The sequence below is a fragment of the Aedes albopictus genome, chromosome 3 (assembly GCF_035046485.1).
Source record: "Aedes albopictus strain Foshan chromosome 3, AalbF5, whole genome shotgun sequence".
NCBI classification, from domain to species: domain Eukaryota; kingdom Metazoa; phylum Arthropoda; class Insecta; order Diptera; family Culicidae; genus Aedes; species Aedes albopictus.
Genome location: NC_085138.1, coordinates 3,731,226 through 3,757,854, shown reverse-complemented (window position 1 = coordinate 3,757,854; position 26,629 = coordinate 3,731,226). Strand labels below are relative to the sequence as shown.

Here is a 26,629-nt window from a genome sequence, read left to right as displayed (position 1 = left end):
AACTCAGTCTGCACAAATTTAGTGGCGTTAACAACGCCCCATATTCCCCTACGCGCTCGTTCCATGTCTCTGATCCGAACGGTGACAGTTCGCCGCGCGTCGGTCGGCGTCGGCCGCTGGCGCCGTGTTGATTCTTTTTGCATGTGATGTTTATTTACTACCTCTTTGCAACCTTTGTGCGCGAATTTGCTCCTCCGTGTTGCATGTGCAAGATAACGAAAATTTCCTCAAAATTCTAGTGCTTTTCCCGGGCGTAAAAGTGTTTTCCTACGTTTTTATTCATCGGCATCGGTGGATGCTTCATTTCGGGGTAGATTTGGGCCAGTTTGGTTGGAAATTTGCACGTTTCGTTGGAGCATTCGTGATAGCATTTTCTACGCAGCACCTGGGGCAGTGTGGAAGTCGGATTACGCCACTTTTTATTTAGTAGTGTTTAGCTTGAATGTGTGTTCTTTTTGATCCGCGACCTTGATTTTTTTGTGGGAAAAGTTGTTTTTGTTTTGTTGAACGGAAGATTACGACAGCGATGCTCAGCGACGAAGTTTTAGCGCAGCTAACGGAGATGTTTGGCGATTGTATTGACCAGACGCGCATCCAAAGGACGATGAAGCGATGCCACAACGATTGTGAGTAAATAGAGTTCAGTTTTGTTTTGAATCTTTTAGATCGCACTAAGCGATATAAACCAGGAATAATAATTGTGTTTTACTGTAGATTAGGTGCCCTTGAAGCGTGCCGTTTTGATTTGATTCCTGTTATTATTTTTCAGTGGAAAGTTGCATAGAGATGCTTCTAAAGGATGAAATCGTTGACGAGAGCGAAAAAATGCCATCGATTCAGTCGGAAAATTCTTGGGATATGATGCCTGCCATAACAGAAACTAAACAGCCCAATCCAGCGCCATCAACAGGGGCAATCAAGAAGATATTGACCGCCCCTCAACAAACTGCTGAGAGTGAGACGATCTCGTTTGCTTCGTTCATGAAGTATGGAATGGCGCCCAGCATGCCCCAAGTTCAGCAAAACGCCACTCCGGCTCGTCGCACCGACAAATGGCCACCAAATTTTGATTCAGTCGTTGATCTTATCAACAAAGGCTACCGGGTGATGGTGCTGATGCGTGGTGCCCCCGGATCTGGCAAATCTACCCTAGCGCGTGCCTTGGTGGATAAAACGTTGGCCAACGGTGATTATCGGAATCACATTTTCAGCGCCGATGACTACTTCGTTGTGAATGGAGTGTACAAATATCAGGCGGATCGAATCGATGAAGCACATCGGTTCAACCAGAATAACGTCCTGGCCAAGGCGCGTGATGGCTGGAGCCCGATTGTGGTCGACAACACGCACATGCGGCTATGGGAAATGTACGCCTACGTACAGATCGCTGCGGACAATGGCTACTATCTGGAAGTGCTTGAACCGGCAACCCATTGGCGGTACAACGCCAGGAGTTTGGCCGCGCGGAATACCCACGGTGTTCCGGAGCAGAAGATTAAAAGCATGCTTGCCAACTACGAGAAGCTGAAGGACGCAACGGTGCTGTACAAGCAGTGCAAACTGGAACATGCTTTGTACGTGCCGCCAAGGATGCGCCACTTTCCTATTGTGAAAGAGGATTTACTGGAACCAAAGACTGAGGGCAATCGCGACAGGGGCCAGGTGAGTGTAGTATTGTTGTAGTTGTAACATAATAATCGAAAGAGAGGTATTAATATATAGTGTTTACAACTAATGTGAGCGATTGCAGCTATCGACTCGGTCCATAGCTGTGCGTTGCTAGTCACGTATTTCAAATCTTTGCCAAGGTTATTCTTATTGGCTCTATAACATTCTTCCCCAAAAGCCATTCCTTAGAATTCTATTCCTCATCTTTTTTTCGAGTGAATGAATCACTAAAATAACTAAAACGACCGCTATGAAATGAACAGATAGCGCCACCGTAATGAATGTGGCTGTTGCAGAGAGTATCGGACTGCGAGGACTGGTTGCTCCGGTGACCTACCATTGGACAAATGGGATCCTGCACAATGAGGAAGAGTCGATGATGATCCAGACGATATCGAATATCGCACTGCACACGGTGAAATTCGATATTGCTAAGATGAAGCAACTGTACCCAATGCTTGATAAAGACAAGCTGAGAACCATTCAAGATACATGTTCGCGCCGTTTCCGGTTCTTGCAGTCATGCTTGCTATTTGGTGAAAACATTCGCGAAATGATGCGATTCGCTTTCGACAACGAATACGTTTTCATTCTTCCTCGCTTTATGAAAACAACCTCCCGTACGAATAGCACACGAACTGACTCGACGCTGATCAGCATTGTTGGCTGCTCCTTTTCGTCGTTCAGCTGTTGCGTTCCAGCCAAGCCTGTCTTTTCATCGCTTTCGATCAACTTTCACGAAGCATCGTAGGCCGGAAACTTTATTGGTGTGGTGTCGGTACATGCGAATAATGCTTCTGTGTGCGTGTCCAGCGTTCGTGCCGTAGTTTCTAAAACCAACACATTCGGTGTTGTTCGGCTGTTCGGGTGAGCATATGGCGGCACTGACAGATGTGTGCAAACTCGTTTGTGAGTTGCATCATAGTCGTTTTGCCACCTCTTTGCTTATGGTCATCGCTGAGCAGTGTACAGTTCAATCGCAAGCGATAAAAATACAATTGATAAGTTGATTGAGCATTCGTGAGGTGATAATTTGCATCATTGCTTGCAGTTTATGGCGATGTGGCCGTAGTGCGGGTATCCGTTGCACATGACTGCTGTGACGCCGGAGCTTTACGGTTTTCGGATGTAGAAAACATACACTGTAGAACTGTGGTCTAGAACTAACTTTATTACTAATGCTAAGCCTTATATATATGAATGAATGTACAATACATTCTACCTGATTTGACTCATTATCTTTTGGGTCCCTTTCTTATTATCTCTACTTTGTTATCGCCGCCACTATCGGTGCGTCACTATTTTCATTACAATTTATGGGTCTCTTTCTTGGTCCTTCGTAGAAGATTAGTTTATGACGTAATTGTCTTGGGTAGCAGAGAATTATCAACTATGCGCATATTGCAACTAACAATATGCCATGCGGTGCGCTGTATAACTTAAGGAAAATGACAACTTGAGTTTGAAATGCAAATTGATTGATTCGCGTTCGTTACATTCCGGACCCCGTAAATCTACTAGATTTACAATAATAATTGTCGATAAGCGATTTATTACTTATTATATGAAATGATATTAATATTGTCTTTTTACTTAGGACTAGACATTTGTGTTGAATTTTGGATACACATTTCCTCTATACAGGTTCATTTCTGTTTCTTCGGTTCTGAAAGTGGAATTGTGTCATGACTTCCTTGAAAGTTTTGAGTTTGTTGAAATAAATCATCATTTGTTTCTAAAGATGGCTTTGGCTTTTGAATTTTCCGAACATCTAAAACTGCCACTTTGACGGCTGGTCTTTCATAAATACCTTTAGATGTTTTAATTTCAGCAGATCTTACTTGTCCATCTTTAGCCATTCTAACACTGATTACTCGACCTTTCAACCATGTTCCAGGAGGTGCCTTATCATCAGTTATTACAACAATATCGTCAACTTTAATAGGTTCAATTTGATTAGTCCATTTATTTCGTTTCAACAATAATGGAAGGTACTCTTTCGTCCACCGATCCCAAAAATATTTCCCATAGTTTTGAACCTTTTTCCAATGATGTTTTTCTAAGTGAATTGCAGTTGGATCATAAGGTGGTACATATTCTCCAGCACGACCAATTAGAATATGAAATGGTGTCATTATTTCGTCGTCGATATCTTCTACTGGTATGTGTGTTAATGGACGAGAGTTTAGAATAAATTCTACTTGGATCAGAGCAGATCTTAAAATTGCTGGTCGTGGTAAACGACTACCATACTGCTTCAGCATTTTATATAGCGATAACTTTATGATTTTAATAAGCCTCTCCCATACTCCGCCGAAATGGGATGCCGCGGGAGGATTGAATGTCCATTTTAAGGCTAATGCTGCCGCATCACCGTTTCTCATTCTTTTATCAATATTCACAATTAGTTCTTTTAATTCATTGTCAGCTCCAACAAAGTTGGTGCCATTATCGCTGTAAAGGTGCTTAATTTTTCCTCTTCTGTTTTGAAAATTACGCAAACAGACAATAAAAGAATCTGTATCTAATTTCTCAGCCATTTCGATGTGAACTGCTCTACTAGACATACATGTAAAAATCACACCCCAACGTTTTTCTCTTGATCGTTTTACTGCAACTTCAAATGGACCAAAGTAATCCACTCCAGTATGCGTAAATGGATACAAGAAAGATTCGGTCCGATAATCTGGTAAGGGTGCCATCATGGGTGGTACTGGTTTTGCGTTAGCAATAATGCATTCTTGGCAATATTTCTTGACCTTTTTCAAAAGTGACCTTTGTTTAATAATCCAAAACTTTTGAAGAATAGCTGCAATCACGACATTGTCATTCTGATGCAAATACCGTTCATGATATGTCTTTACAATTAAAAAAGAAATATTATGTTCATATGGTAATATAATTGGCTTTCTTGCTGATTCGGGTATGCTTCTTGCGTGTTCCAATCTTCCTCTTGCTCTGAGTACTCCATGATTATCAAGCATTGGACTCAATTTTCGTAAGTTGCTGGATTTTTCAATTTCTTTACCTTCTTTCAGTAATGTTACTTCCTCTGCGAAACAATCCCATTGAGCTTTTTTGAATATCGCGTTTTCAACCCATTTTACATCATCATAATTAGTGCTACGATCAAAATCTGTTTTATTTTTAATCCAATCGGTAAACTTTTTTATTATTAGAGTTCGCTTAACCAAACGCCACCAGTCCGAAAAATAATCGTCCTGAAAAAAAAGAGTAAGGATGTATTCTTTGATGAATGTTTACATAGTTTCTCAGCTCTTCATCAGTTTCCATACTTACTGTCCAGTTTGGCCAATAACTTTCTGATTTTCTTAAAAACGATGGTCCATTGAGCCATAATGATGCTCCCTTTTTAATTTTTGTACCTTCATCAGCAGGGTTTAATGATGATTTTATATATCTCCATTGATCCATTGAAGTTGTTTCTAAGATTTCAGCAACTCGATGAGCTACGAATTGCTTATACCGCCTATGCTGACTATTAATCCAGGCTAGGACAGTTTGACTGTCTGACCACATGACGCATTTTGAAATCGAAATTCTTAATTCTTTCTTTACGGTATTCAACAATCTTATCCCTAATATTGCTGCTTGCAACTCTAAACGTGGTATGGATAACATTTTATTCGGTGAAACTCTTGCCTTTGCTGACACTATATTCACATCAGTGCCATTTGCAGTAACACTTCTCAGATACACAACGGCAGCAAAAGCATTTTCCGAAGCATCTCCGAACATATGCAACTCATAAAACAATGCATTTTTCAAGGTCATACATCTTGGAATCTTAAAATGGGTGACAAGTTTAAGCATATCTATCCAAGAGTTCCAAAAATTTGATAAACTATCTGGTAACTGGCTATCCCAATCAGAAGATTCTTTATGCCATTTTTGTAAAAGAATTCTACCATGAATTGTGAAGTTCGAAATTAACCCTAAGGGATCGTAAATACTCATTACAAACGAGAGAGTTTCTCTCTTTGTAATCAACCTTGTGAATTCCAATCGATCAAGTTTTAATTGAAATTCGATCAAATCAGTTGTTGTATTCCAATAGATACCCAATACTTTATCAGTTGGTATTTCTTTATTCTCGAACCATTTTATTTCTGAAACATGAAGTCTTTCTGAAGGAATAACGTTGGCAAGCTGTTGCGAATTTGTAATAAAATTTCTTAGATGAAATCCAGCATACTGTTGAATATTTATAACACCCTGAACAACTTCAGATGCTTCTTTAATTTCATCAAAGCTATCCAAATAATCATCAACATAAAAGTTATTTTCAGAAGCCTCAGAAGCCTTTGGAAAATCATCCTTAAAAAGCTGTGCATTATAATTTTTCACTGCTTGAGCACAAGCAGGAGAACACGTTGATCCAAAAATCATTGATTCCATCACATATACGCTCGGATCCCTATCGGCCTCACATTGTCTCCAAAGGTATCTTTGTGCAGGCTGATCTTCCATAACAATTTTTATTTGCTGAAACATTTCTTGTATATCCCCTGTAACAGCGATTTTGAACTCTCTGAATCTTAGCAAAACACCGAACAAAGATTTTACTGTGTCAGGACCGGAAAGCAGTGCTGAGTTAAAAGATACTCCTTCTACTGCTGCAGCTGCATCAAAAACAATTCTTGATTTAGGTGGGACTTTGTTTTTATTTGTCACAATAAAATGAGGCAAATAATAGGTGTTTGGATGTTCCTGTAGTAGCTCACGTGGGCTAAGCTTACGGGCATAACCCTTTTTAACAAATCCTTCAAATGACTCAATTGCCCATTTTCTTAGCTCTGGTTTCCTAGCTAATGTCTTCTCCAGTATTTCCAAACGTTTGAAAGCATTATTAAAACTTGGAGGGAAACTCATGCTTTCAGTTTTCCACAATAATCCTATTGAGTAATGTCCGTTTTCATATTTAATTGTATTTTTAATAATTGATTCAGCTCTTTCTACTTCTGCTGATTTTGGTAATTTATTAACGACGTTGACTCCAAAGTTTTCAGTAGAACAATAATTTTCAAAAATTGCTCTTAAATCTGTACTTTCATGCTCTCTAATGCAAAAAGAATATGAAGGCTCACCTCTATATACCTTACCGAAAATCAACCATCCTAGTTTGGTACGCGCTGCCATCGGCGAGTTCTCGTCACTTATCCTTCTGTCGGTCGTCAACAACAAATGAGCGTGCTCCATACCAATTAAAATCGTGGGCTTGGCGTTGACGTATCCCTGAACTGGAACATCAGCTAAATAAGTGAACTCCTTCTTCATGTGTTTAATATCCAATGTTTGCGTTGGAAGTTCAATGTCCTCTCTGGAGCCACCAAAATGTGACACCGGAGCTTTACGGTTTTCGGATATTCGCATTTGGCGCAAAGGAATCGCTCTTCTTGTGACGGCGTATGCTTAAGGTGCACACAACTAAGGTGGAACCACCTATCACAATCGTCACAAGACACCATATTATCCTTGGTGTCAGCTTCCTTGCATAAACGGCAGTTTCCGTTCTTATTTTCCACGAATTGGAACATAGCTTTTGATTTTGCCATCGCAAATGTTCACTTTACTCTCACCTGGTTGTTTGCTGCTACTTTGCTTCTCTGTTTCCTTTTGCCGGATCTGCGCGTTCACTTCTGATGACAGCTTCTAAAGGTATTTCCAAACCTTTTTGTTAATTCACACACTGCAGTTTCACTATTTTCAAAAATGTCCAATGTCCTAGTTTCACTTGAATTACCACTCTGGGTTTTAATATTCAACACACAAGGTATTTTAGACACGATTCGTGAATATCTATTCACAACTTTCGAATGTTTGCCACTATTGGCTCAAGATTTGTAACAGTTAAATTTTGTGACAATGCACAACACTCAGACTGCACTCCTGGCGACAGTAAACCACGTTACAAAATCAATCACTGTAGCTATTTATTACGACAACTTTTTATATTGTCGGAGTCCTTTCCACTTATTCTAGTTGATCTCCGCGCGCCGGTATCACTGCACAATTTCAACACAACGTCGCGAGTACTTTCCTCTCTGGTAGTTCACCAAAATGTGACGCCGGAGCTTTACGGTTTTCGGATGTAGAAAACATACACTGTAGAACTGTGGTCTAGAACTAACTTTATTACTAATGCTAAGCCTTATATATATGAATGAATGTACAATACATTCTACCTGATTTGACTCATTATCTTTTGGGTCCCTTTCTTATTATCTCTACTTTGTTATCGCCGCCACTATCGGTGCGTCACTATTTTCATTACAATTTATGGGTCTCTTTCTTGGTCCTTCGTAGAAGATTAGTTTATGACGTAATTGTCTTGGGTAGCAGAGAATTATCAACTATGCGCATATTGCAACTAACAATATGCCATGCGGTGCGCTGTATAACTTAAGGAAAATGACAACTTGAGTTTGAAATGCAAATTGATTGATTCGCGTTCGTTACAACTGCCTTCGTTACATACCGTGCCATGCCCTAATACCGTGTGCCTCCTAAGAGCAAGTTTACCGGGGGCTACTATCTGGGCGAGTAAAATGATTGCCCACAGAGTTGTCATTTTAGTATAGTTACTCATTTCCACACCGGTCGCTACTATATTTAGTTACCGGATTGCGTACCGGTCGTTGCCAAATACTGTTGCGGTATAAACGAAATATTTTGGAAACATATTATGAAATAATTTCTTCTGGGATCCCCTCTGAAATTCTAGCATGAATTTTTACTGAGTATCCTCGAGCAATACGTATTCCCCAGGAATCCCTTCCGGGATTTTACCTAAAATTTCTACTGGAATTTCTTTTCGGGATTCCTCCGAAAATTCCTCCGGGGATTCCTCCAAGAGTTCCTCCGGAGATTCATTCAGAAATTCCATTGGGGATTCCTCACGAAATTCTTCCGGAATTCTCAGATGATTCCTCAAGGAATTCCTCCGGGGATCATTCCAGGAATTCCGTCGGGGATTCCTCCGAGAATTCTTCCGGGAATTCCTCAGAGAATTCCTTCGAGAATTCCTTCGAGGATTTCTCCGAGAATTCCTCCGAGGATTCCTCCGAGGATTCCTTCGAGAATTCCTCCGAGAATTCCTTCAGGAATTCTTCCGAGAATTCCTTTAGGAATTCTTCCGAGAATTCCTTTAGGAATTCTTCCGAGAATTCCTTCAGGAGTTCCTCCGGGAATTCCTCCGGGAATTCCTCCGGGAATTCCTTCAGGAATTCCTCCGGGAATTCCTCCAGGAATTCCTCCGGGAATCCCTCCAGGAATTCCTCCGGGAATTCCTTCAGGAGTTCCTCCGGGAATTTCTCCGGGAATACCTTCAGGAATTCCTCCGGGGATTCCTCTGAGAATTCCTTCAGGAATTCTTCCGAGAATTCCTTCAGGAATTCTTCCGAGAATTCCTTCAGGAGTTCCTCCGGGAATTCCTCCGGGAATTCCTCCGGGAATTCCTCCGGAAATTCCTTCAGGAGTTCCTCCGGGAATTCCTCCGGGAATTCCTTAAGGAGTTCCTCCGGGAATTCCTCCTAGGATTCCTCCAGGAATTTCACCGAGGATTCCTCCAAGAATTCCTCTAGGAATTCCGCCGAGGATTCCTCCGGGAATTTTTCCAATAATTTCTCCAGGAATTCCATTAGGAATTTCTCCAGAAATTCCTCCGGGGGTTCATTCAGAAATTTACTCGGATGTTCCTTCAGGAAATTCCTCCGTGGATTTTTTTTCCAGGAATTCCTTCCGGCTATTCCCTGAGGATTGCTCCAGGCATTTCTCCAGGGAATCCTTAGTGAAATTCCTCCGGGAATTCCTCGGGAATTCACCTGAGGAATTTCCGGATGAATTTCTAGGGGAATCTTTAAAGGAATTCTAGGAGGAATCTCCTCAGAAATTTTATATGAAACTTCCGGAGGAACTTCCGGATTAATCTCCGGATAAATTCTTGAGCAATCCTGGAGGATTTCCTGCAATAATCCCCGTAGGAATAACTGGAAGAATTGCTGGAGAAAATTCCGGAGGAATTCCTGTACGAACTCTTGCAGGAATGACAGAATAAATTACAGGAAGAATCGTAGAAATATTATAAAAGAAATTTCTGAAGAAATTCCCGGAGAAGTTCCTTAATGAATCACAGGAACAATTGCTACAGGAATCTCTGGAAGAATTCCTGGAGGAATCCCAAGAGAAATACCCGGACCGATTTCTATATTAATCTCCGGAGGGATGCCTGAAGAAATTCCAGGAGTTTATTGAGGAATCAAAGGAGAAAATGCTGTAGGGTTCCCCGGAGGAATTTCTTGAGGGGGTACTCCTGGACATATTCGCTTGTGATATTCGCAGCAGATTTTCTCTAACTGCAAGTGTTTACAAAATTTGTTGCTTACCACTGGTGCGTTTTGTTCGAAACAAACAAATAAAAAACAACACAACACTTTTGACATATATGAAATAGCAATCGTTTCCTGCGCAACTATCGGGCGCCTAAATTTGTGCGCTCGATGTTTCCCGAAAGCCTCGCTGCTATTTTACTAGCCCGGTTAGTAGTCCCCGATAAGGTATAGCGCTATGATACTGCGCTATGTAATTTAGTTTAGTCGCGCACCGGTAAAGGTGCTCTAATACCGTGTATTTGACAAAAAACTCAAATATTTTACTGAGTGTATTATTTTTTTAACTAAGTAACTAATTCAATCATTAGCATATTAAACCTTCTTAAGTTAGGCGTAATAAATTTGGCACATATTTACAAAAACAAGCAATTAAAAATATTCACAAAATGTGAGTGCGAAGTACCAATACACGGTATTAGGGCATGGTTCCTTTTGTGTTCCAAATACCGTGTTTCGGCTAAAACTGCAAGCTGAAAATATTATTGATACTTTTTTACTTTATGAATCAATTGTACAAACCTCTAGGCAACGTTTAACGCACAGATTCTTTTAAGTATGAACTTAGTATGATTGATATAGTGATGATTCAAAGGACCACCAATGTACGCGGGTCACATACACGGTATTAGGCACAATGCTATGTTTTACCATTTTGTTTTTAACAATGGTGTAAACATTTGGAATATTATTAATTATATTTATTATACATAATACACAGAATAACTAATAATATAGCGTTTGAAAAATCAAGAAACACGGATAATTGATTTTTACAGGGCTCTTTGAAGTGAAGAGCATCCTTAAGGTCACGGTATTAGGGCATGGCACGGTACGGCTCTACCTTCGTTATGAACAGAAGGAAGCTGTGGCGAACACACACGGGGAACAGGTCAACGATCAGGAGTGCCCGAAACGAACGCGATGTGTACATTGCAATGACGGTCATAGGTCGTTCGCCGTGAAGTGTCCAGAACGCAAAAAGCAGAACGATATCAAAAAGCTAATGGTCAGCAAGAATCAGACGTACATACAAGTAAGCTCGCGATGAATTTCGAGTGGTCGTAAGTAACGGATACACCATCCTCGAAAAGGCAAATGAATTTCCATTGCTCTACGAAAGTTTCACCAACGTATTGAAGAAATCTACTAATAACTGCTACGAAATACCAATCGGCACCAAGAGCACACAACCGTAACATAACAGTGGAACAGAAAGAAAAGATTCTAGTAGCAGTAAAGAAGCAGACTCGCTCAAAGGATAAGAAACCAGAAAACAAGTACAAGGAGAGAGAAATCGACTAGGATGGATTTGAAACAGTGAGGTATTCGGAAAAAAGAGGAAGACGTGCTTAACTGAGCACAGGGAGGAACAAGAACTAACTAAGGCGAAAACATAGGTAATGACTGTGGAAAAGCATTTGAAGCTTCGGAAAAGTTCAGAAGACAAAATTAAATAAATCGCACGACAAAAGGACGAAATACAATCAACGGTTGGAAGGACATTCAATCAGCTTTCGTAGGCCATTGCGACGCAGGACGGCAACGGGTACTACGTAGTCATGGAGATTGTCAAGTATAGCTAACGAGGATGATTACCCAATGATACTTCCGAAAATGGTGACGTTCAAGATATTACAGAGTAATATCCAAAGCCTTACCAGAAACAGAAACGAACAAACTGGCACATGAGTTACACTCAAGAACACTCAAGCACTGCTATCCGAAATATGTACATACAAACGATGATACGACAGCGGTATCGAATGTAACAGGTTATCATAATGTTCTAAAGTCACGTTTGGAACGAACCAGCGGAGGAGTTGGCATATAGGTTTAGCACATCTAATAATATAGATATCGAGCTAAAGAATATCCAATCCAAAAAACAACGGCCCATACAGAATCGAAGAATGATAAATGAGGAAGAAGTGCTTATGAATGCGGAACAGCTGGACTCGATCAAAAGGAATAGCGAAGTAAGCGAATTCGTACCTAAGTACTAACTGGAACGACGAGCTCTCTCTCTCTCTGTTATATAGAAGAAAGCAGAAATGTTAGAGAGCGTTCAACCGCCTCTCTAACGAAGAAAATCTGATGAAATTACAAAGCGTGAAGGCGTTTTTCTACGGAAGTCTTAAGAGCTGATGAACGAAAACTTGGCAGCCATAACTAAAGATATAGACACAAGGAACACCAAAGCCGATTGGAGGTTGATGAAATGACTGCAATACAGCCATGAAAACAAGGACAAGAACAATTTAGTACTCACAGAGCAGACAAAAGCGTAGTAGTTTCTTGCAGGACATTTTGGGCCAAAACAACTAGCAATCGTGCAGCCCAAAAGACCAAGTGTCTCATCGGAAAACAAACCAAGGTTGCGACCATTCATTTGCAAAAATTTACATTCATTTGCTATTATCTAAGTTCAGAAGCATGCTATCGAAAAACAATGTATGGATGAATTCAACCTTGTAGTTTTATCTGAAAGTTTGCCGAATAACATTGGGGTCGCAAACGTATACCAAAGTCGTGAGCGAGCTGTGAAGGCAACTCTCCACGCGGTGAATGTAAATTTCATTCACGCTGTGGAAAGTTGCCTTCACAGCTCACTCACGACTTTCGAATGCGTGTGCGACCCCAATGTTATTCGGCAAACTTTCAGATAAAACTACAAGGTTAAATTCATCCATACATTGTTTTTCGATACCATGCTTCTGAACTTAGATAATAGCAAATGAATGTAAATCTTTGCAAATGAATGGTTGCAACCTTGAAACAAACTACTGTGGCTTCGTGGCCGAGCGGTTAGCGGCGTCAGTCGTTTAGTTGTCTCGTAAGCCTTGGAGTGTGGGTTCGATTCCCGCTCCAGTCGGGGAAAATTTTTCGTCAAACGAAAAATTCTCCACTGGGCCACTGGGTGTTATGTGTTGTCCGTTGTCAAATTTTAGTGAATTGTTCAGTTGGTAGAGGCCGCAAGGTCGAAGACGGTGTAATCGTATTTTTTACTTGATCTGGAATAATAGAATCGCATAACCCATAAAAAGTAGGGCCACTCAGCACTTGGAACAAATCGCTTGACGTACACACCAAATTTTTTGAAACGCTTCCAGCACAAAAAAAATCAGCAAAATAAATTGCTGAATTTCAGCAAAATTTTTGCTGAATTTTAGCACAACGTTGCTGATCAACTGTCAAAATTGCTGGATGGTTCAGCAAGTTGAAAAATAATTGCTGATATTCAGTAAATTCGCATTGCTGAATGAAATCAGCACAAAAAAAATCAGCAAATTTTGCTGAATACCAGTAAACAACATTTGCAGTGTACGACGTCCTGAGAAATTTGAACGCAGAGACGAAACAGAAGATTATCGAAGAGATCTACTCATATTACGCCGCTGGAAGTTTGTCAGACAGACTAAAAGAGATCAGAATAGTTCCAATCAGAAAACCTGGTCGAGATGCAACAGAAGTGTCATCATACAGACCGATATCCATCGACCATTGTTGAGTCAGCTAACTCAGCAGTCTTACACCGCATTCAGCAACACGTGAGGAAGGAACAGCACATAACGCAATGGTCTTTTGGCTACAGACCGGGATGTTCACCCGAGGATTGTCTTGGATTTTTGACCAATCATCGGATGGCAGCAAAAAGAAGCAGCATGATTCTTTGATTTTTCCAACGCGTTCAACACAGTAGACGTGGATATCCTCATCGAATCATTGACCAAGATGAACTTCGAAGAGGGAAGAGAACTATTTGAAAAACCTGAAGCTGATAATGCGAACAAAACAGTGAGTGGTGTCAACGACCATTTCAAGCATTACCACAGGGGATATGCTATCGCCAACAATCTCCAACATACATACGGCAGAGGTCCACAAGACAGACCAGAAAGAGGAAAACGTGGTGACTTCAATATGCGGACGATTTCGTAAAGATAGTTAGCGGAAAAAGTCTGGACGAAGTCAAGGAAAAGGCACAGCTAGCGATAGACAACTTCGTGTACTGCAGCGAGCGATTGAACTTAGCAATCCCAATCTCTTACCTGAAAGTAAGCGGACCTCTTGATCTGCTTTACTTTTGTTTAGATACATTAGACGCCTCTCTGCAAAGATTTCATTGTGATCTCCATGCAATTCGAAGATAACATTGAGGTACTACTTTTGATTACGAACCCAATAAGCGGTGTGGAGCAAGAACGATTTTTTGAACTACGCTAGATATTAAGGTGGTTCAAAAATCGTTTTCGCTCCACACCGCTTTTTCGATTCATTACCAGATTCTATTCCTTCTCCAAAATTTTGAGCTGATTTGGTTGAAAATTGTGAGTGCGCAAGCCCTTCAAAGTTTGTATGTGAATTACTATGGGAAAAGGACGTTTTTCATTCGATTGACCGTAACGTTTCCCAAAGTGCCCTGGAGTGTTAGTTGACCCATGGTACTCTTAGGCTACTTTATCAGCTACAACTTTGCCGAAGACCACATGTAAATCGGACGCCTCATTAATTAGTTATCGATTTTTATCCAACTGGAGAAACTTTAAGGTGAAACTGGACGCCGTGTTATTTTTCCTATCTTGCCTCTCTTTCTAACAATTTGCTTCGCGATTTTGATGATGGTAATCTCGAGTTCTATTGCACTGAAGATGATGAAAAACAATCAGCATGTGCAGTGCAAGTGAGCATACACAATGATAGGTTTTTGTTGCAAAATATGAAGTAGAATCTGAGATTACCATCTTAGTAGCAACAGAGCAATGGCGGATATTTACCCGACCGTACCGTCCGCCCTTAACAATGATCGTTTAGCTTCTTAGCAGGCAACATTGCTGCACATGGCACCAAAGATAGCACACAGAAATCATGGCTACTATGTTTCAAGGCAAATTGCAGTGATGCAATCATGATCAAAGATTTTCATTCTGGATAAAAATCAATAACTAATTAATGAGGCGTCCGATTTTAATGTGGACTTCAACAAAGTTGTAGCTGATAGAGTATCCTAGGAGTACCAAAGGTCAACTAACACTCTAGGGCACTTGGAGAAATACTACGGTCAATTGAACGAAAAACATACTTTTGCCATAGTAATTCCATTCCCATAGAAACTTTGAAGGGCTTGTGCGCTCTCAATTTTCAACCAAATCAGCTCAATTTTTTTGAGAAGGCATAGAATCTGGTTATAAATCAAAAAGCGGTGTGGAGCAAAACGATTTTTGTACCACGCTACTAGATATATGTATATCTACCAATCCCCTATGTTTGCAGATACCTATAATGAACTATGATTAATAATTCAAAAATGATTCTCCCTAATACTATCATTTACTATTTATCCTATTTTAGGACTCCGGTGCAGAAGCCGTAAACTTAGACGTAATTATGAAAGAATGGTCGATGACCGGCTGGGAGACATCGAACGATACGCAATCTGACACTATCCCACGTGACCAGAACGGCATTGCCATGGATCTAACAGACATTCCGATCCCGAAGCCACCCCGGCAGGGAACGCCAAAGCATGTTCCGTTGGCTGCTGACTCCAATCAGTCGATTCCAACCGTGCAGGAACAAAGCGAGACCAGCGAGTGGAACTGGCCTGCCGCCAACGAAGTCAGCTGGAAGCCCTACGACGAAGAAAGCGTCGATTTTTGGACTCATTCCGATCCAACGGGTGGCGCACAGCCACAGCCACCGAAATCGCCTGAAACGCCTCTTTCGAAACGAACGGAACCACCGCCCACGCAAGATCCCACCTCGTTGCTGCTGTCTAGCATACAAATTCCAGCCAACTGGAAGACACCGGAAAGTTCGGCCGGTGTAACGCCGGTAGCTTCCGCCCAAAAGAAGAAACCCGAGACAAAACGGGTTGCCCTGGTCAAGCATCGGAGAGGGTGCAAGAACGAGAACACCAGCTTCTCGGAAATCTGCAATCTTTACCCGCAGATTCCGGTTCAGTATCTGTGGGATTTGTTCGAGAAATGCAACGGAGATGGCGACTGGACGGCCAATCTTCTGCTGGAGGAGCAAAAGAACTACGAGTTTGACGCAACGGGTAATTCGACGGAGGCCGGTGCTGTCGGTGGCCAGTTGGCATTCGAATGTGACTGCAACGAAACGATTATGACCCAAGTGCCTTCTGGGGATCCCTCTGGGGCTGGCGGAGGAGGTTACGAAACCGATAGATCAACCGTCAGCTCGGAGTCACCTCGAAATACGTCCAAACGGAAGGAAAAACCACTTTCGGAAGATTTGCAGAATGCTAAGAAACAGCTAGAAGCATTCGTAGTTCTGGGAAAGGAGCATTATTCGAAGCACATACAGCAAATAAGGGCAGCCAAGGGGATCATCAGCAAAGAGGAAGCCGATCAAAAGTCGGAGGAATCGGAAGCATCCTCGTCGGAGGATCAGATTAAATCCGATCCGGAAGTGTTCGAAGTTACCCTGGGGATTGATCTCATCAAACAGCTGCACGCCATTTTCAAAGACAAGCATGGTTCCAGTTCCGTCGACTTGAATGAACTGACTGAAGATCGGACGAAGGTTTTCATGGCCACGGAGATGGCAGAGCAACTCTACCTTTCGTTTTTGGATTCCGTTTACAGCTGTAGAGAGGAAAATAAGATTTACACGCTTAAAAGAGACGCCCATTTAGCGCAGCAGATAGAGGCCAAACAAAAGTATCCGGTCCTGTTCAAAAAACCCAGCGACACACCTAATCTCAACGACATTATGGAAATGGAGTACGCATTGACCGCGTATCGGAACGAAATCAACGGTTGGACCAAGCAGGCCCCTCAAGATCTGGCTTCACAGATGACTCGTCAGAAGCTAGCCGAAATGTACCCGAGTGTCGACGAAACTGTCCTGGCGGAAATCCTTCATGCCCATCATAACAAATTCAACGACACCGTGAAGGTCCTGAACAACTCGATACCGGAGGAACTACGAAATCAGATCGCCCAGGAACGGGAAGCGCTCCTGAGACGAGCGGAAGCCGAGAAACAAAAACCAGCGCCAACCTCTTTCACACCTCCACCGACCCTGGACCAGGACCAGCCACACAGCGAGGACGCCATCAATCTTCACCTGAAAACGGCCGAAGAATGCCGGAACCTGTCCCAACACCACCAAGAACTCAAGAACGAATGCCACGAGAAAGCCTGCAACGCGATCCAGCGCGGAATGGCCGGGGTGGCCGAGTACTACGCCCAGGTGGCTCGACTCCACCGGACCAAAATAGACATGTACAACAGCAGGGCCTCGAACGCCATCATGGAAGTGCACAAGCTCACGCTGAACAATGCGGACGTGTTGGACTTGCACTATCTGCACTCGGAGGAAGCCTTGCGGTGTTTGGAGATATTTTTGGCTGAGCACGCCCGCAAGTTGACCACCCGGAGGCAGCAGTACAAGGAGCTGTTCATCATTACGGGACGGGGACTGCACTCGGCCGACGGGATACCCATCATCAAGCACCGGGTCAAGGCCATGCTGCGCGATTTGAGCTTGAGGTGAGTGATCTTAAATGTTAATATTTCAAAAATTAGCCTAAATTTTATAAAATTTCTATATTTTTCTCAAAAACTATACAGAAATATGCTCAAAACTTTAGTTACAAATTGTAAGGCAAAACGCGCAAGATTTATTATCCAAGAGATTACAACAAATCACTGAATTATTTCAAGAACTTTTTAACAAAACTCTTTCGAATATAATACAAAAATCAGTTAAGAAATATTTCTAAATTTTTCGCAGATTTCTTTTGGGTTAATTGCAAGAAATTGCTTTGGCAATTCTACCTACAATGGCATCCAAAAACTTGGAAAAAAAAACAGGAAAAAACCATATATAACATCGGATTTTTTTCCACAGTTTCTCGCTGGATCCCCTTTGAAGCTCTTTCCAAAAATTTTCCGAATTTCTTCCAGGAATTTCTTTTAGTGATTTTTGGGATAGTTTTCCAATAGTTTCTCTTGGGATTTTTGCAGAAGTTATTCCAGGGATTTTTTCCAGATATTTCTCGTTGATTTCCTTGCGGGATTTCGCACGCAATTTCTCACGAGATTCCCTTTAGAGATTTTCAGAGTTTATCCTTCATAAAATTCAAGTGTAGAATTAGCTATAAGTTAAAACACACATTAATAAAAACATTAAAAAAAAAGTTCATCCTTCAATTTCCTTAATATTTCCTCCTGGGATTAGTCCAAGTACTTTTTTCCGAGATGTCCCAGTTTATCTTAGGATTTCTTTCGAAGTTCTTGTCGAGATTCCTCCAATAAGTCTTTGCGGAAGATTTTCGCTAAATTTGACAGGGATTCTTTCAGATATTACTCTGGGAATATCTTACAAGAAATCTCGTAAGTCATCCCAGGAGACATTCCTAGGTAAACTCTTTGAAAAAATCCTGCAAGAACTCTGGGAGTAATTTTTAGAGAAATCCCAAAAAGCATGCTGAATCTCGGGATAATTTTTGGAAGAAATTTTAGAAAGAGCTTTGGGAATAATCTCGAAAAAAATCTATTAAAAAAATAATCCATGAAATGATCTCAGTGATCCACTGCACAAGGAACAGTCTTGGAAAATATAAAAAAAATTACAGGACGAACTCTATGACAAATACTAGCAGTAGTTTTGAGCTAATTCTTACTTTACCTTACCGGTCAGGCTAAGGCCGGGGTGGCCTCTGCTGTACATAGTAGCCGCCTCCATTCCACTCGGTCCATGGCAGTTTGCCTCCAGTTCCGCACTCTGCGTAGGGTCCGCAGATCGTCCTCCACTTGGTCGACCCACCTAGCTCGCTGCGCACCACGTCTTCTTGTACCGGTCGGATGACTCTCGAGAACCATTTTAGTCGGGTTGCTATCCGACATCCTGATGACGTGACCCGCCCACCGTAGCCTGCCGATTTTCGCGGTATGGACGATGGTTGGTTCTCTCAGCAGCTGATGCAGCTCGTGGTTCATTCGCCTTCTCCAAGTCCCGTCTTCCATCTGCACTCCGCCGTAGATGGTACGCAACACCTTCCGTTCGAAAACTCCAAGGGCGCGTTGGTCCTCTGCACGTAGGGTCCATGTTTCGTGCCCATAGAGGACGACCGATCTAATCAACGTTTTGTAGATGGTTAACTTCGTGTTACGGCGAACTTTATTCGATCGTAGAGTTCTGCGGAGTCCAAAGTAGGCTCGATTTCCTGCCACAATGCGCCTCTGAATTTCTCTGCTGGTGTCGTTGTCGTCGGTCACCAGTGAGCCCAAGTACACGAATTCTTCAACCGCCTCGATTTCATCACCGTCGATATGAATTCGGGGTGGCGGGCGCGGTGATTCCTCCCTGGAGCCCTTTGCCATCATGTACTTTGTCTTCGACACATTAATGACTAATCCGATTCGCCTGGCTTCACTCTTTAGTCGGATGTACGTTTCCGCCATCGTCTCAAATTTACGAGCAATAATATCAATATCATCGGCGAAACCAAGCAGCTGAACGGACTTCGTGAGAATCGTCCCACTCGTGTTTATCCCCGCTCTTCTAATTACACCCTCCAAAGCAATGTTGAACAGCAAGCACGAAAGACCATCACCTTGCCGTAACCCTCTGCGAGATTCGAAGGGACTCGAGAGTGTCCCTGATACTCGAACTACGCACATCACTCGATCCATCGTCGCCTTGATCAACCGTATCAGTTTATCCGGGAATCCGTATTCGTGCATAATCTGCCATAGCTGTTCTCGATCGATTGTATCATACGCTAATTCTACGCATATGTTAAAAAAAACATAGGTAAATAAGAACAAAAAACCGTAGTACTGCCCCTATTCGCACAACAGTCCCATGTTTGCTGTGATTCCTATTCACATGGGAATATTGTGCGAATGGAGGCAGAGTAGCTCCCTGCAGAAATCCCAAAAATTTAGGAGACAGTCCAGGATAAATTTTGAACAATTCTGAGATATCCCAGTATCAACACCGGAAGCAATCTCCTGAGGGAAAATTCGGGAGAAACTCCGAGAGAAATCTCAAAAGAAATCCCGCGAGAACCTTTGGGAAATATACCAAGGAGAAATTCTAGAAGAAAACTATTGAAAAATTCTTGAACAAATCACAGGATAAACTTCGGAAGAAATCCCGGAAGGGATTTCTGCAGATAATTAAAGAAAAAAAATCTTAAAACGCTTGGAGGAGCTTCTGTAGATATCCCAGGCATAAATCCTTCAAGAGGAATCCCGAGAGAAACTGTATCAGAAATACCGCGATAACATCTGCGGTATATCCTGAGAGAAACTCTGGTAGAGATCTCGGGATAAATGCTGGTGGAAACCCACAGGAACTCTGTGAGCAATACCGTCTTCAACCGAAGGTTGCACAGACTCCGTCCTTTTCCCCATCCCATTTATATGGGACAGTTATGCGAGCATAGTCAGTGTTGCTGACATAAGCTCTACGGACCTTGTTGCCGAGGATGATGGAAATCTGGGCATTGACGCTGACACAGAAGACGACTCACGAGTCTCCGTCAATGCTGGAGACATCCAGTGTAGCTTGCAGTGGAGTTGAGTGTTCGGATGGCGATACAAGCGTCGACGGCTTCTGTGCCACCGAAACGGATGGTGGTAGAGTTGGTATCGAAGGAAGAAGTGATGAAGAAGAACATGTTGATCGATGCTCACTTGGTTGGCGTAGATTCCAGGCTTGAATCGTACAAGGCTTTAGTGTCAGCACCTGCTCGACTACGCAACTGTATGATGTTCCCATCACCAGAAATTGCACGAGTGCACGTGGGTGTCGACAAGATCATCTTTACTGAATGACCGTGCACCTTGTCCTTGGTCCGTATTTTGCGCCCGAACATGACTACGGGCGAAGATTTGCCTTCAGGTAATGACGGTCGTCTACCCTCTCGGATTTTCTTGATCGCTCGCTTGAATGTGTCCACGAAACGTTCTGCCTACCTGTTGGACTGCGAGTGGAACGGTTTGACGGTCACTTGATGGATCCCGCTCTCCAGACAAAACTTCGCAAACTCGGCGCTGGTGAACGCGCAATCGCAATTCAAGCGCTGGATCCCCGGATGGCCTCCATGGAGATGATGAAAGCAAAGCATCCGAAAACTGCTAGGAATCACAAAGCGTTCAGCAAACATGATACACCCTTGAACCGTGGACAGTGAGTCACGGTCGATGAACCGCTGAACCTCTCGGTCCTAGATGGCCGTTTAGGAATTTGGCGCTAACAGGGTCGAAACAGGTGGCTTGCTGAATCGCCCTGAGAGGGAGAGGCAGTTCGTCAACTGCATCTAATGCTATTGATCTTACATCGTTCTTGGCTACGACGAAGTCTTCTTATCCGGCTTAGCGTGTTAGTTGATGAACCGGGACAAGAAGTTGGCATTCCCGAACTTCTCGGTGTTCACGTAGACGATGTCGAAGTCTTAAAGTAGCAGCTGAAGTGCCCACCGCTGAAGCCGATTCGCTGTGTAGACTGGGATGCATTTCTTCGAACCGTGGATCCGAAGCAGCGGTGCGTGAGAGACGAACCAGCCAAGGCCTGAAAGTCTCTCTAATAAAGACAAATCAATCAATCAATCAAGCGGTGCGTGGTCGATTTATAGCGTGAAATACCGTGCGAACAGTATCTTGTGGAACTTGGTCACAGCGAAGATGATCGCAAGTCCTTTGCGGTCTGGCTGACTGTAGGACTGCTCGGTGGTTGATACACCCACTGGAACCACTATTGGTACGACCACCGCCTTGACGAAAGTAGTGCACGACATTTACGCAGGATTTGACGGAAACTTGTGCACGGTGCTAATGCTGGTCGACTCTTCTGTTGCATTCAACAGCGTGAATCATCACAAGCTCAAAAGGAAGCTTGAACGGGAATTCGGTTTATCAGGTTCAGCTTGCAGACTCCTAGGATCCTTCCTCAGCCACCGAAGTCAAGTGGTTAAGGCGGGAGACGTATTATCTGGTGAACATCAACTCACCGATGGGACGCCGCAAGGATCTTGCCTGAGTGCGCTCCTTTTTTCGCTGTACATTAACAGTCTTCCGAGAGAGCTTAAGTGTGAGTATCATTTATATGCCGACGACCTCCAAATCTATGTTACTGGTCCAGTAGCACAGATCGACCAACTAGTTGCCAGAATCAACACCGATCTTGCGGCTATTGAACGCTGGGCTTCCAACAACAGCTTAGCTCCGAATGCCAAGAAAACACAGGCGATCATCTTTACACGTGAAGGACCAGTTGGCATCCATCCTGACATCGTTTTTTGCAGTGAAGTAATACCACCCTGTGACAGCGTCGTCAACCTCGGCCTTCACATGGACAAACACCTTAAGTGGAGCAATCAGGTGAATGACGTGATTGCGAAAGTCTATAGTAGTCTGCGAACACTCCGTAGATTTTCTGCAGTCCTGCCACTCGACACGCCAGAAGCTAGATCAATCCGTGGTTGCACCGTTTTTCACGTATTGCGACGTAGTCTACACCCCTGGATTAACTTCAGCGCTGGTAGACCGCCTGCATCGATGTTTCAAGTCCTCGCTTCGATTTGTGTATAGATTACGACCCCGCGATTCTACTGCAACCTTTAGAAACTGCGTGTTTGGTAAGGATCTGCCCGACAACTTCCGCCAACGAATTGGCTGCTATCTCCGTAAAGGATATAATCAGGAACTGCCGCAGTACCTTCAACTATATCGCCAGCAAGGACAAATGCAATGTAGCCGGTCCTTCGTCATCCCACCCCACTCGACACAGCTGCGACGTAGCGTTCTAATACACGGAGCGGTGGTATCACATTTCCCGGAATGTCACTTCCCGGAATGCCATTTCCCGGAGTGACATTTCCCGGAATGACATTTCCCGGAATGACACATTTCCCGGAATGATAATTTTCCCGGAATGCCATTTGCCGGAGTGACATTTCCCGGAATTACTAATTTCGCGAAATGAGGTATCAAGTCATTAGGGAGCTAGCGTGCTAGGTTATTGAATTGAATGGCTTAAATTCTAAGGGCGGACATTGGGCAGCCTAGTCGAATAGTTTGATTTTGATATGTGCTCGAGGTATGTGCACCTTGAAAGAACAGCCTATTTTCAAAAGAAGGAAAAATCTCTGATGGGAGAGTTTGTGATGTGGTCAATATCACAGTATCATAGCATCCTAATTATATGAATTGCTAATGTTGTATACATATACTTCGAAAGAACAGCCTATTTTTAAAAGAAGGAAAAATCTCTGATGAGAGAGTTAGTAGTATGTATATGCATTTATGATAATCAAGCCATTCAACTCGGCTGCTATACTGTACTATTGGCGGCCACTCTACTAGCTTTCCCATCAGAGATTTTTCCTTCTTTTAAAAATAGGCTGTTCTTTCGAGGTGTATCATGTGTTTCATAATAATACCATTCCATTAGGCTGCACTGGCCGTCCTTTTAAAGCTGTGGTAGTTTGCTTCAAAATGAAGTACAGGCTGATAGGTTGGTTGCACTTGTTGTTTTTTTTTTGGTATGTACTTTGCTATGGTGGATGAGAAGGTCTAAAGGCTGTCGACTAAAACACCTTCGATTTATCACAGACAACCGGCTGGTTGGTCCGATGAGAGCACGACATACGAAGTCCTTCACGGACAACCGAATGGTTGGTCCAATGAGAACATGCCAATCAAATTCCCTCACGGACAACCACTCCGGGAAATGGCATTCCGAGAAATGTGTCATTCCGGGAAATGGCATTCCGGATAATGTAACATTCCGGGAAATGTCACTCCGGGAAATGGCATTCCGGGAAATGTGTCATTCCGGGAAATGTCACTCCGGGAAATGGCATTCCGGGAGATGGCATTCCGGGAAATGTGATACCACCCACGGAGCGTGTCTATGGAACAACCTTCCATTAGAGACGAAATCCAAACCAACGCTAGATGCCTTCAAACGATCGCTATAGATAATACCCACAGAAACTTGTTAGCTACTTAAGTATATTGTTCCAATAGTACTTCAAAAATGTTTGTTTCCTTGACCTCTCCTAAACATTTAATGTAACAGGTTCGCTTAATTGATTAAATAAACTATTAAACTATTATTAAACTATTGGTAGCTGCGGATTAAAATTCTTCAGTAGCAAATCGGACTGGAGAACCTGCTTGAATGCGATGAAAGATTTCTCGCACTCCGTGTCCAGGCGAATTTCCTGTATGCCTTGAAGAGCTCATCTAGCGGATAGCGAAGCTTGTGCATACTCGGCACGAACTTCCCGTAGCAATTTATCGCCGCAAGGAACGAGTGAACTTCGGTGACGTTGATTGGTGCTGGCATATTGCAGATTGCTTCGATTTTTGCTGGATCCGGACGCAGACCTTGCTCGTCGATGAGATGCCCGACGTACTTGATGTGCTTTTGGCCGAATTTTTGGAGACGACGCAGAACTGCTTCGAGGTTACGCTGATGATCTGCTTCGTCTACGGCGCCGACCAAAACGTCATCGAGATAGCCCGACGTACATTCTTGTCTCGTGTACAGCGGGCATCGTGTCTACTAGTTGTTGGAATGCTCCGGGTGCTGCCTTCACTCCTGATGGGAGCCAATTGTACCGGTAGAGACCTCGGCTCGGCGTCAACGGTGATGTACATGGCATAAGCCACTGGTCGTTTTGGCCAGAAGACTGGAGATTTTCTTTCTTTCAGCATGAACTTGACCTTCGGCTGTGTAAGACCTGGTGCATCGCCGAAAAGGCTGATTTGAAGGAGCTGACGAAAGTCGGAAAGCTGCGAACCTGGTGGCAGAACTGGTCCATCGGCACCAATCCGAGGTTGAACGCGTCGATAAGTTCTAGACCAAGCAAATTGACTACATAGAACCGACCAGTTCGCTTCGTCCCCCTGATTGCGACTTCAAAGCAACACTGAAACTGTAGATTCAGGGCTTTACCCGAGACTGTTTCCGCTTGGACTGTCGCTGGAGTTGATGCAGGCCGCCCGATGTGCTGCTATGTCTACTCGAAAATGATGTTGATATCCGACTCAGTATCGAACTGCCTGTCGTTGACTTCCGCTTTCACGAATCATCGTCGCTTCCGGATGTTCTTCAGCTGCACACTTCTTGTGTTGGCTTGCTTTCCTGTGTACCGCTTGCTGGAAGACTGCTCGTCTTCGCGCTGGCGCAGTCCTTGTGACCGGTTTGACCACATTTCTTGAACCAGTTGTTCTTGAACGGGCAGTCTCTGGAGTAGTGCATAGCATCGCAGTTCCAACAAGGCGTTGCTGGACCGGCGCCCTTCTGAGGACTGGATCTTGATTTTGCTGATCCTCCTCCCGTATCGGTTGATCCTCTTGCCGTGCTGCTTCTTTAGTGATTGCACTACTGCCATTCGTCCGAAATCTGCTTCTGAGGAACCTCGTCTTGATCTTTGAATCGCTACGAAAGCTTCCTAAGCTCGAACTCGACACAGAATTTGTTCACCCGAAAAGCAAACGTCTTGTAGTCCTCGGTCACTTGCTTCTTGATTTGCAAACACCGATACCGCCTGCTAACCACAGACTTTGGTGTCCCGAATAGGCTTTTCAGCTTACTCATCGTGTCGTTGATTTCGTGATTTCGTTTGGACTCTTCGGAAGAATGTAGCTGGTATACCTCTCGTGCTGTGATGTGCTTAGCTTCCGTAGTAGAAACCAAACTTGGCTTCATCGTCGAGTTAAACGGCGTCCTTGGCGAAAAGATCCTCGTAATGGACGTTTCATCCGCCATGTTGTGGTCCGGTACATTCACAGTATTGATGACAAGGCTCCCCCTTGAGGGCATCCACAAACACTCAATTTCATAATTACTGCTTGATGCCATTTTTTACAAAACATCCTGGAATTCTCGGGGAATTCGACTGTTAATTACTCAAAATTTCGCTGACAAAAGCTATTCTGCCTTGTATACGTACTTACCAAGATCCGTTGCCGTATTTTTCTTCGCAGATGCACCGAACTGAACCCGGGATTCCTGAAAATCAAGCTGAGCAACAATCCGGACATGCTGGACCGGTTGATGGGTTCCTAGTCCTCATCCATTAGGAGCATCGTCGTCGTCTGGGCGGTACTGTTGTAAGTATGGCCTAGTTCTCACCTGCTGCCTTACAGATACTATAGCGTATAGTAGGTATAGCTTCTATACGTGAAACAAAGATTTACCGACCAAAACTATGCGACTTAAGACAGATTAACACCTACCATTTTTTTACTACTCTATCCTGTTTAATATATAACTGTGACTATTTTTTAATCCTGTAATTTGGTGCGAATCATTGTTTCATATGTTTCAATATGAAACACATTTTCCTATGGTTATGGAGTCTATATATTTTCTTAGGACATGTATTTCCCCTGTGTTGAAGTCGAAAATAAAGTCATACAATTTAAGGGTTCTGTTGTTTAGTTGTTAGGTTAGTTAGGACAACAAAACTGAAACTGCTCGTTTCAATTGCCATCCATCCAGAGAATGATTTAATGTCTCGTCAGAGATGTAGGAACAATGGATGTAAAAATCGTTTG

At 43.1% G+C, this 26,629-nt stretch overlaps 1 protein-coding gene across 1 annotated transcript; it reads left to right on the top strand.

The window, feature by feature from the left end:
- The first annotated feature begins 162 nt into the window (after positions 1-162).
- LOC109414170 (NEDD4-binding protein 2) lies at positions 163-26,497 on the top strand. Its single transcript, XM_019687953.3, has 4 exons — positions 163-626; positions 770-1,662; positions 15,429-17,596; positions 26,057-26,497. Exons 1-4 carry the CDS (start codon positions 527-529, stop codon positions 26,136-26,138), a joined length of 3,243 nt encoding a protein of 1,080 aa, XP_019543498.3. The 5' UTR covers positions 163-526; the 3' UTR covers positions 26,139-26,497.
- The last annotated feature ends 132 nt before the right edge of the window (positions 26,498-26,629 follow it).